Source organism: Pygoscelis adeliae, unplaced genomic scaffold (assembly GCF_000699105.1).
Source record: "Pygoscelis adeliae isolate BGI_AS28 unplaced genomic scaffold, ASM69910v1 Scaffold86, whole genome shotgun sequence".
In the NCBI taxonomy this organism is placed as follows: Eukaryota; Metazoa; Chordata; class Aves; order Sphenisciformes; family Spheniscidae; genus Pygoscelis; species Pygoscelis adeliae.
In genome coordinates, this window is record NW_008824930.1 from 3,415,539 (window position 1) to 3,427,448 (window position 11,910).

Below are 11,910 nucleotides of genomic sequence, written 5' to 3' on the forward strand. Positions count from 1 at the left end.
AAAGCACTTAGGGTAGAATCAGATGTGTGAATAGCAAAAAACACACAAAAATACAATAGGTTTTTTCACTAAATGAAATTGTAAGGTGCATAAGAAAAATTAACATTTTGTTAGAGGTTCACGGAACGATACAGAGCAAGTTCAGAAGTCTCCCGAAACTCTGATGGTTTAAAAGCCTGCTTTCTTTTGGAGTTCTCCCCTCCACGCGGCCCAAATCCGTGTTCCTAAATCACCTCAAAAGGCTCACTGGCAGGGATAATCAAAGCAGCAGCAGCCGCCGCCATTTACCTGATGAGGATACACTGGTTGTCATGGCGCTTCCAAAGGCAGCGGTAGCACTCGTTCGCCACAGCGAAGATATGAGGTGCAATCTCTCCCATGTGGTGCTTGCTGTATCGCTCCATGGCGGCGCAGTCGTACAGTCCCGGGATGCTCTTGTAAGGGTTCACAGACGCAACTATCGAACCAATGTAGGTCTGCAAGCACACAGCCCCCCCAGAGTTGTTATTACACACAGGGTGGAACAGATTAACACTCTTCCTAAATGAAAGACAACAAATACACATTTGCAAAAGCCTAGCAATCCTTTGGATAAAGGTGGCTGGTATTTTCCCCTGCTTTCTTCCTTTCAACAAAAGCAACAGAAGGGCAAAAGTTGTTTCCACCTCTGTCACGTTTTCATGCTCACCTACAGCACAGAGCTTGTTGGTTGTACAAATCCCTGCCTTAACATCGCTTACAGCTGCACAGTAATGCCTACAAGCGCTGGTCTACAGCTGCTTCTCATGCATTCTTAGGGACTCACTGAACTTACTAAAAACCTGACTGTGTCCCAAGTATTGGTGCAAAAGTCCGTATTTCCATGTGGAGTATCCAAGTCCTTCTCTGCTACTCATTTTTAAAACAGAAGTATCAGACATTATGGTAGACACTAGCACCTTTATATGGTAGCAGGCCCTAAGAAAAGCACATGAAGTGGCAGGTGCTCCCAAAACATTGGGTTTCTGCAACTTAATATATTACTACTTTGATGCACAAGGGCAGCTGACAAGGCATTCATTTCTATCCCACTGCAATTAGAGAGCACATCAGTTAAAACCACCCAGGTAGCAGCTTATGCCCATTCCCATTGCCTTAACTCATTAGGCTGTGGTAACGTGATCATTTGCAACAGTCTATTCGCAATGCTGTTCATTTTCTCAGTCACCCTCTATCCACTTCAATGTATTCCTCAAATAAAATCAAATTAAGTGAGGTAGGAAATAACATTAAGCATGTTATCTCCAGAATTTCCAGTACATTTCTGGGGCATGTGAAATTAATTGATATATCATATGATGTGTGTGGTGTTACCGCTGTGATACTAATTTAATTTTGTTAAGCACCCCTTCTGCAGTGACAGGCAGGAAGCTGACACCTGGCTTCAACAGCCCTGCTGCGGACTTGCAAAGAGCCAGGCTGTGAAGCCTCCAGCCCTGTAACACGGTCCCCATGTACAGACAGATGCTTCATCAGTAGTCAACCCTCTCGTCACCGACAGGAACCAGCTGTGAAGCTGACAGCAGGACTGGAGCTCTCTTCATCTCTGCAGCACCCTACCCAGAAAGGGCTGGATAAAGTGAGCAGCATCTTGCATGCCACAGAAACACAGCCCCACGTGTTCCTTCTGCAGCCACCCTCTTCTCTGGCAAGCCACCATGGGGGCACTCACTGAGACCCAGCGACCACCAGCTCCCCCACAAGTTTTCCTTTCCTCTCTGTCAGTCTCTTCCACAGCATTTACATTCCACATCTACCTGCCTCCCTCTTCTTCTCCTTAATTAACATATAATGATCGCTGTGTATCAGCTCTCCTTCCTCACTGTCACCCTGCTGTTACATTCCCCATTACCCACCTGTTCGTCCTCCATCGGGCTCAACACAAGTAGCAGCTTTGAGCTTTTGCTAAGGGGACTACAGCAGTGTCCTTGAAATTATGACAATTTTATTAGCTGCGAGGGCAATATTCCTCCTCAGTGTAACTCAAATACCTTTTACAGAGCTGTGAACTTTCAATCTGTGTGTTTTATAAACCCCCCCCATGCTGTGCAATAGTTCAGAAGGTTTCATCTAGAGGAAAGATACCATTTCAACACAAGATCGTATCGCAGGGCAATTACAGCACTGAGACAACAGCTTAATTTCCTGGGATCATCCCCTCTTGGGTTCTTAAATAACTAATGAGGAAGTCTCTGAGAATAAACTTCCCCACTTTGATACATATTTCAGCACATATTGCACGGGCAAAATTTTAAGATTAATTTTTTTAAAAAAATTACATGAATACAGTGCAAGCATGACCAATAATACAGACTGCTACAGATCTTCCTCTTTACCTTATTAAAGTCTGACTGAAGTCTTACTAAAATGTAAGAAGAGTAACTTGAGGCACGCCATCACAACAGATGCCATGGCAAAGAAGCAAATAAAAAAATCCCCACGAAACATGATACCATCTAACTTTTTAACTGTAAGCATCCACTCTATAGCTTCTGCCTGATCAAGTACCTGACTGAATATCACCACGCTCCCTGATCTTCCTGTGATAAAGCACTGGCAAAACTGCACCACCACTGGCTACAGTCCAACTTTTCTTGCTTCTCCTATTTTAAATGGTAAATATCATAAAAGGCGACAGCAGCCCACTTCTGCACAGACTCACTTAACATGAGGCAGTCTTTCACATGCCTTAAGCATAACTTTTTAAAAATCATATAAACACTTCCAGAATATTAGTCATTATTGCAAATAAGAAAAGTTTTTCATTAAGTCAGCTGGCTTCACTGCCTCATAATTCATGCAAGGTATCATAGAGAAAAAGGTAGTATATTATGGCAATAACACAAACCTGGTGAATAGCAGAAACGATACTGGCAAAAACAATTCCTAAATCACCTCATGGAGTAGGAGACGCTTAGGACATGTCACTATTTTAAAAATTCCTTCTCTCCTTGTCTTTCAGCAAAAATGTGAAGAACCACAACCTCTACTGAAATAGCTCCGATTTTGTGGTTCCAGTCTTCTGGTGCTTTGAGTATGTATTACCTCTTTGCAGAACAAGTTAAATGCATGCACAAATTGCCACCAAATTATAATGATACAAGACAGAACAAACTCAGGCCCTCAAAAAACAACCTCCTCATCCCAAGGCAAGATCACAAAAAAGCTATATTCTTCACAGGCGCAGTGGATCAGATTTATCATCTACCAAGTGTCATAATCCAACCCGGGAGCAGCCACAGCTAGATATCTGCACACACTAACTAGGAGTTTAGCTGGCCCAAGTGAAAGTTCCACCTTAACCCAAGGCAGTTCAGCAAGGTATCAATGAGCTGAAGCAGCACCTTTATTAAAAACTATTCCCATTATTAAAAAAGTTCCCATTAAAAGACAAAATTTCCCACAGTCTTTGTAAATTTCCCGTGGGATACTCAACAGCAGCAAGATCTGCTGCAAGAATCAGTTCCTACATCACTTCCAGGCTTACTACTTTTCCCATCCAGTAACTATCTCACACTCTTGCTAGTAGCAGTATTTTATAAACAGTAGATCCTTCTCCTGCTAGCCTCTACCCTGGCACCTCTAAGAGCCACGAAGTCAGGGACTTGAGGCGCACCGTGACCTGCACCCACATGCAGAAAAGCACCACTTCACCACCTCCCCGTTCGCGGGGCTCTGCTTTCCCTCCCCCTGGGGTCTCTGAGCAGCCGCCCAATGCAACCCCTTTCTCAGAAGGCAGACCTTGCAGTTTTGCAAGTGCAAGCACCTTAGCAGCAAGTTGAGCCAGTGTAAAGATACACAAAAAATGCACGGCTGCTCAGTGGATGGGTACTGTCTCCTGAACACTATTTCTGCACCAGGCATCATCATATGGCAAATTAAAGCGGTTAGCAGTCAGAAGTAGGATCTCTAAATTACTTTATTATGCTAACATTGCAAGGCAGCCGCTTGGATGAAATTTCAGAAAAGGTATTTTCACATAAGAATGTCACTTCCACTTTGCTTAAAAGAGAGTGAATTAAATTTTCTCTTTGTTCTTTGCAGTTTCTAATCTGATTCTCGTAGTCAATAATTACTTATTTTAATGAAGGCACTCCAAAGCAGTTATGAACAGGAAAAATGCTCATACATCTGCCAGAGCACTAGCAAGCAGACAGGATTTCTGAAGACTTCCAGTTGAAATAGTTTGAGGGGTATTTCAGAGAAATACTGTGTAGATCTCCTATCACCAGCCTGACTTCTTAAATCTGTGGCAATGAACAGGACAGTTTACTTTTCTGTGTTACATGACCAACTCAACACTTCAGACAGAACCACACACAAACTCTTGAATTACTTTGTTACAGACTAAACCAGCAACAGCTTGTTATCAGATCACCACTAATATATTTATTTAAACCCAAGAATAAATGAAAGTTGAATTATTCAGCCTGAATCCCAATGCAGTGCTTTGATCACCATATTAAAAGGTTGTGCTCCGTTTCCACTTTCAAATTTTTACTGAAGTTTTACACTGATAACGCATCTCCCAAAACACTTTCGGTCACAAACCACTCCTGCTCCCCCTTTTAGCACAAAAAGAGGAAATAAGATTGTTTTGCTGATCCTCTAGGAGGACTTTCAAAATTAGAATTTCAAGCTCTGTCTTCTCAGCTAGACATTCAGTAAGGTGATGGCATCGCAAGAGTCAAAATGAAAGATGTACTTGAGAAAGGAAGAGATTTTTCATCAGTTCTCCAAATGCTTTTTGTTTTGCTTGTTGCCTTCTGATAGCAATCAGCTTTGAACCTGTGTCTTGAAATCACTCCAGGCTTCTTCAAACACTCAAAACCAGTTAGTTCTTTAACAAGATTCAAGAGCTTACAAAGATTTCCGATACCCACAGAAATACTCCAGAAAAACTTGCAATGGTCAGAGTAGTCCTCTTCAACATGAGAGTTTGGGTTTTTTTTGTTTTTTTTTTTTGTTTTGTTTTGTTTTGTTTTTTTTTAAAGAAGACACAATCAGTTTACTTTAGTCTGATGCCAAACAAATGTAAATGATGTAAAAAGCTTTATTGGTTAAAATACACTTCTTCAAGTTAGCTTAAAATTAGAAGAAACAAGTTTGCAATAGATGAACTAAATACAGTCTGGAATGTCTTTCTTACCCATGTAGAAAAGGCTTTCAGACTAAAAGAGGAAAAAGTAGAGTAAGAAATTTCCCCTTCAAAATTTTTTTCAGGTTCTCTACACAGAAAAAGGAACAAAAAAGAAAACTGCCCTAATGGCAAGATCACTGAATTAATCCTATAAACCAAACATACTAAATACATCAGGACCACCGTGCTCTCCATCTTTTCCGCTTCACAGATGCTTTTTTGGGTATTTTTGGGTCAGGTTTGCTCCATATCCAGCAACCATCCACCTTCCACTTCTTCCCTTTTATGTCAAGACTTGTGCATCTCCACAATAACTGTTCTGAGGATCCTTTACGATTTCTGTGTTTTACCCAAGCTTGCTCTTCCCATGTAAGGTCATCAATTTTATCCCACACTGTTTTTCTCATGACCTCCTTCCACCCTCTACATCAAGTACCCCTCTGTACTTCCCAGACTTCTAGCATCTGAGACATCCCATTCCTCCTTCTTGCTTAAATAAATAAATAGGGGACAAAAAGGTGTGTGTGGGGGGGAAGGACTTCTTTCAAGCTTTGCGTATCTCATGCTACAGGGAGGGTGGAAGAGAAGGTAAGAGCAGGCTGGAAGACTCTGTTAAAGGGCATTATGTGCTGCTCCTGAACTAGGTCTTTGATCAACAATCACAACAGAAACTAAAACTGCTTGCATTATTAAAACAGGCACAAGGAGACTGCATTCCTCAATTTTTATCACTGTTTCTTCAGTGACACTAAAAATCAGTATATTCTTGCAACCTGGTACTAGAAATGTTGGAACCGATCAAGTACAGAATTAAGATGTTTTGTTACAGATATATACATTAACATTGAGAAAAAGAGAGTTAGACAAAGTGCTAAAGAGCACTTTCAAGACTTTCTGCTTTGGGACAAGAAAAATCTGTCTCATTACAGAAACAAATGCATGTTTACAGATGCCTCAAAAATTATGTTTCTGGGTTCTTTTTGAGCAACCCTGACTTTCCTGGAGTCACTTAAGGAACTGATTCCGTGTCTGAAAAGTAAGGGTATTTTTTTTTAAAAAGGGGTATTAGTATCAACCTGACAATTTATTCAACAAGTATTATTTTCTGGGCTTACCCTTGATATATGGGAAACTTCAAATAAAACTGCAGTGCAACTGGCTGACTAGAAAGCTACTTATATGTCACCTTTAGACAATGTATGGCAAAAGATTTTTATCACTGTTCTACACAACTTGTGCGTCCCTCATACCTTTAAATCATCACGGCTACAGTAACATTACTGAATTACAATACCAGTGCTTTCACAGAACGCGCAGAGGCAGACAACATTCGAAAGACCACAAAGTAGCTGTCAAACTTCGTCATGTTTTCAACACCAAATTTCAACGTGTCAGGATGCAAAACCTGGGAACAGAAGAGTTTGCCCCACACTGCAGATACAGCCTCCGTCGTTCCCAGTTCTCTCAGGTAAAGGGACTGACAGTCATCACGACTGAGTTTATTCTGAGGCAAAGATAACTAAGTCAACAACCACATACACATCAGCATAAAAAGGAGAAAGATGGCTGGGCCATATTTTGGCATGCTTTTTAGGGGAGGCAGTAGAAGGGGCAAGGGTATGACATAAACAGGATGATAATTAATGCCCTTGTTCTTAGTAGGACCTTGATTTATCCTCTCTGTGGTAAGTATACCCCACCTTTCAGCTAGTCCCACGCTAATTTCAGTGGGATGGAATCCAATTGTCTCTCTAAATTATAAACTAAAATGTCTGAAGCCAAGCTCCTTTCTTAAAAACCATAATCAAAGTGAAGTACTAAACTACAAATTTAGATGTTTTCAACCAGTCAAGCCATTTCTAAGATGGAAATGTCATACTCTATAATCATCCTTACATGCTTGGCCTTCTGCAGCCCTCACCATGTTTGGTGACTCATGGTGGGTTTCCAACTGCCCAAATTTACATCAGCTTTGCTTTTCTTTACCTCCGTGTTCCTTGTCAATGTGCACAACCTTATGACCCCTAAATTGTCCTTTTTTCTTCTCAAGGTCAGTTGTAGAATTGATTGCAAAATGAGCTGTTTGTAAACACACAGGCCACACCACAAATGCAAGAGTTAGCATCCACAGGAGAGGACCTTTAGAAGGGAACCAGAACACGACAGAGAATGTCACTAAGAAGATCAAGTGTGAACAGCCAGCTACCTACGTCCAAGACCCACCTGCTAAACGTTCTCTTTGTCATTGTTTTTGAAAAGCGTCTTCTCAGGCACATTCACACTGCTTAGCTGCACTTTCCCATGTGCTTCAGTCCACAATGTAAGCTGCAACAGTCTCTTCTACCAACTGCCTCCCCGGTGGCCTTTTCCCTTCCTGTGCTAAGCACAGATCAGATCCAAGGCATAACAGACCAAGGCATTTTCAAAGTCAGGCTTTATGCTTGTTTTCACTGGTACAGTTCACAAGAAGATTTTCGGAATAATTTTGGATTTTTTTTTTAAATATGCGATTTCAGACAATCAGAGGCAACTGTTGGGGAACAGTATACCGTATTAGATGCATCCTTTGTCTGTTATGTTGACCCTTCAACCCAACTAATGTGACCTTAAGCCTCCCTTGGTACAAGAGTATTAAGCAACACCGTCCTGTTCCCAAGCCCCTCCAAGGGCAAAGGCTATGCTACCTCTTCGTGAAAAAAGTGGTACTCTGCAACCCAGCTACCTTGACTTCTAAACTAAGTGAATCCTTCCACTCCCTACAGCTTCAACCTTGCACATTCATAGTGTCCTTGCTCTAGGCAGCTAACTGAAGCTGCCTAGATCTGTTCCTTAAGGGTTAAAATCTGGGTTTTTGTCACCTTAGCTGCCAACATAAGTATCCAAAACAGTGTACAGAGGCAGTGACATCTTTCAGCTTAACTCCACAGAAGGCTCAGAGATGGTGAAGAACCTGCACAAAACTAAGAGCTCTCCACAGGTTAAAAGATAGACTCATAGCTTAATCTCATCTTATTTTCCCATTAATTTTCTCTTACTGAACAGACTGTCCCATGTGGATGGAGATACTCAAGGAAACTCTACAAGTGTTATCCAGAATCTGCACAAAAAAATCCACTTGGGAAAGACGAAACCAATATAAAGAAAAGCTGATAAAAGAGCATTGTTACAGCCATAGGTAAAAAGCAAAACAGACAATAATATTGATGTCAGACATCTTTCCTTATTTAAGAACTTCACATGTTTCTGGCAGTTTTTTTCCTGTATAAAAAGGACTGAGCCTCCTCGTTTTTATTGCATTTTTTTGCTGACTAATACAATACAATCTCTACCACGTAGCAGTCCTGTCTACTGGATGTCAGGATAATGATCTTTTGTGCATAGACTATTTATATGAACAGTTATGGAAGAATATCTCTCTTCACCATTACCAAGTGGAGAGAGGAGGTGACCTGAACAAAAAAACACGATCGATCAGAATGAGACATTGATTTTTGTCATTTTCATGGGCTGCAATACAGCATGTGAATGTAGGTTTGCACATCAGACTGTAGCAATCTGTGTGCACAACTGCACAGCTTAACACTAACCAGACGATTTCTAGCTCAAATCAGAAAAGGCTCCACAAAGAGTGGAGACCCCATGGCTCATCACTTCATTTCAAATGGCCTGTGGCCACACACTAGTTCTTCCTCCTGCTTTGTTATTGCACAATGCTCAACTGAGTCTCTCAAAGCTGTCTGAAGGTCTAATTCACCCTCCAGCAAGGAAAAGACAAAAATGGTCTCCTTCCTTTCTATAGATTCATCTCGGGAAGATGAAGGGGCTTTTCAGAGATAACACATGCAAATGAAAACAAAAATGCTGGTAGATTATATACCAAAAAGCAGTGTCTCTAGAACACCGGAACAATATTTTTAATATACAGCTTTGGAGATCTGTTTCATTCTGCCTGTGAGTATTTTACATACTGATATCCAGATTTTCATAACTTCCGTGGTCCTTTAATGTTTTAAGACCTCTTCTATAGAAAGGGGTTTTTTAGGAGGAGAGCAGGAAGAGCAGGAATTACGCTTAAACAGAGCATGAAAACAGAAATCAAAAGCCAGAATAACTGAAGTCTAAGTCTATGCCAGGTAGTTTGCTGGACGGCATCGAACTGCTGCCAAATAGCCGTGGGTCTAGAAATCAGCACTAAGATGGCAAACAGTATTAGCAGTCAAAGATCTGCTACATGGAACTTTTGGACTCCGTTTGCTTTTAAAAGGAAAGACTGACAGACATCAAAAGGAAATAGCTGAAACTGCTTGCGAGAAATGGACTACATCTTTTCAAATAACAGTAACAGCCTGGCTATGAATCAATAGTCCATTTACACAGGTAGACAATAGCTATAAAAGTAATTTAATTCATTCTCAACTTAAATGGGTTGTCTGTGGCCTTTCTAGTATTAAACTGCTGGAATATGTGAATAAGGCAGTTGGACAGTGTAGCACAAGCAGTAAATTTTGTGCAGCTCACTTTACAGTCAAAGCCTAACTCACGTAAAGAAAACATGTGCTGGTGACAGACAAGCAGTTTAAGTTTCAGAGTCCAAATTCCTGCCCTCTTTTCAATGCCTTTGTGGGACTGGGAGCAAACAGACCTTACAGAAAGGAGCCAAAGCTTACCTGCAAGTGAGGCAAAGGCGCACACAGAAGCGTTCAGCACTATTTGCAAAAGCTCTGACTGAACGGTGCTAAGCTGCTGTCGGCACTTACACAAACGACTGAAAATTTTTCCTTTTGATTCTGCACGTTGGTCTACTTTCTGTTCTCAGCTCAGAGTTAGCAGTGACATTCAATAAAGGTGTGCAGAAAACAACATGAAAACAAGCCTTCAAATCTCAGAAGACATTAGCAATATATACCATCACCAATGACAAAACCTGCACAAGATAAGATTTCTACTTTGCAATTTTCGATATGAAGTTATCATTAAGTAGGGCTTAGGTATCATTCAAAACTCCTGGAAGTCAACAGGAATTGACACCATTGACCCTGCATGTATTATTTATTCTCCTACCAACCAACCAAATGAGAAGAAAAATACTGGTACAGAGCAGACAGAAAAAGCAATTTTTTTTGATATTTTATAGTAAAACTTTGACCTCCTCCGCCTCCACATCTGTCTCACTGAAACAGCCCACTGATGATGGAGGGCAAGATCCCCACTGCAGCATACACATACAGCAGGTTACCAACAAGTACCTAATGTGCTGCAAACCATAATATAAATTCATGTGTTTTGTGTAGCTATTGCATACATTGCAAAGCGTTTGTGTGGCCGTTGCATACATGATAGCGTACTCAATTACACAGACCTTTGTGAGCAGCTCCCTTTTTAATGATATCATGTTGACCACAACACCTCAGGCTGAAATATTTGCTAAGATCTGGAAATATGCACCTTTAAAATCCCCAATATTTTCAGTTGTGAGGACAAAGTTCAGGCAAACATTTTTTATTGTTGTTTTTGTTATTGTTATTAGCAGTCCCACAAGTTCTGCAGTATGGAGGAATTCAGAAGCAAAGCTGGTTAACCAATCGATGGCACTTGTTTACTTCTCATGTCATTACAGCTATGTTCTTCCTCTAACGTGTATTAAAACAAGAAAAACAAATAAAAAATAATTATAATTGGCCTTTGGCAGACAATTGTTGATCTATATAACTGACCATCCTTTAGAAATAGCAATCACCAAAAATAAATTCCACTAGATTTCCAATTAAAAGCCTGCTGTGTTTATATAGATCTTTGTCTGCTGCTCTCTACTAACAGATGTGAAATGGGAGCTGTAATTAATGCTTGGAGACAGGAACTCACTTTGAACTACATTTTGAAAACATTATCTCATGTGTGTAAGCATAACATGCTAATTATGGACGTAAGTAGCTATGTATAGACATTTGTCGTGCATTCTTAGCAACGGTGGTCTCTGCTCTCTTCACCTCCACTGAAGGAGCTGGTGGAGAGAATTTTCCCCATCTCCCCAGTAGCATAGGAAGGCATGAAAAACACTGTGATCCATCAGCGTGCTTTTAAAATTTCTTTACTGTAAAAGCAGAGCAATTAAATAAACAGCAGTTTCCTCAGTGACCACAGAGCAGATCCTGCAAACCGGGTTACTTGGGACTGCTCTAGAGCATTGGGTGCCTGTGGAGAGGAACTGTGCAACCACAGCTGGGTTGCAGACAAGACCAGGATAAATGTAGTTCTAGGAGCTAGTGTAATAACTAAGGACTTGGTCTAAATGTACATATACAATATTTATATGTATTTTATAGTACTAATTAACGACAATTTGTGTGTACCATTGTTTGTTTTTTTTTTAAAGTCAATGGCCCACACTTATTTATACCATGGAGCACAACAGGCCAAAGACCAAGGCTGTTGAGCTGTCCAGGATAATGTATGGGTCCTTGATACACATTCTTTTTAGGTTGTTTCTGCAGGGAGTGCATCCAGATTTTTCCATTTAAGAAATCGGTCACGACAGTTTTTGTCTTTATAAGTAAACACTTTGGGGCTATTGTCTTCTACTGATCTTCCTCTGTCTTTCTGCCTTCGCCTACAACTTGTATCTGTGCTAGAGGACATCTGAACAGGAGCGCTTCCAGAGTGTATGAATTATGTCTGTCTGTCTGTATTTAATTAACCATGACTTTAGTGTGCCCTGCTATTTTCTCACTATA

At 40.7% G+C, this 11,910-nt stretch overlaps 1 protein-coding gene across 1 annotated transcript in view; it reads right to left on the bottom strand.

Moving 5' to 3' along the window:
* MYO10 (myosin X) overlaps positions 1-11,910 on the bottom strand; it is a 97,124-nt gene that overhangs the window by 79,876 nt on the left and 5,338 nt on the right. Inside the window, exon 2 of the mRNA XM_009325005.1 lies at positions 289-476. Coding sequence (XP_009323280.1) covers positions 289-476 — 188 coding nt within the window. The remainder of the gene's footprint in view (positions 1-288; positions 477-11,910) is intronic.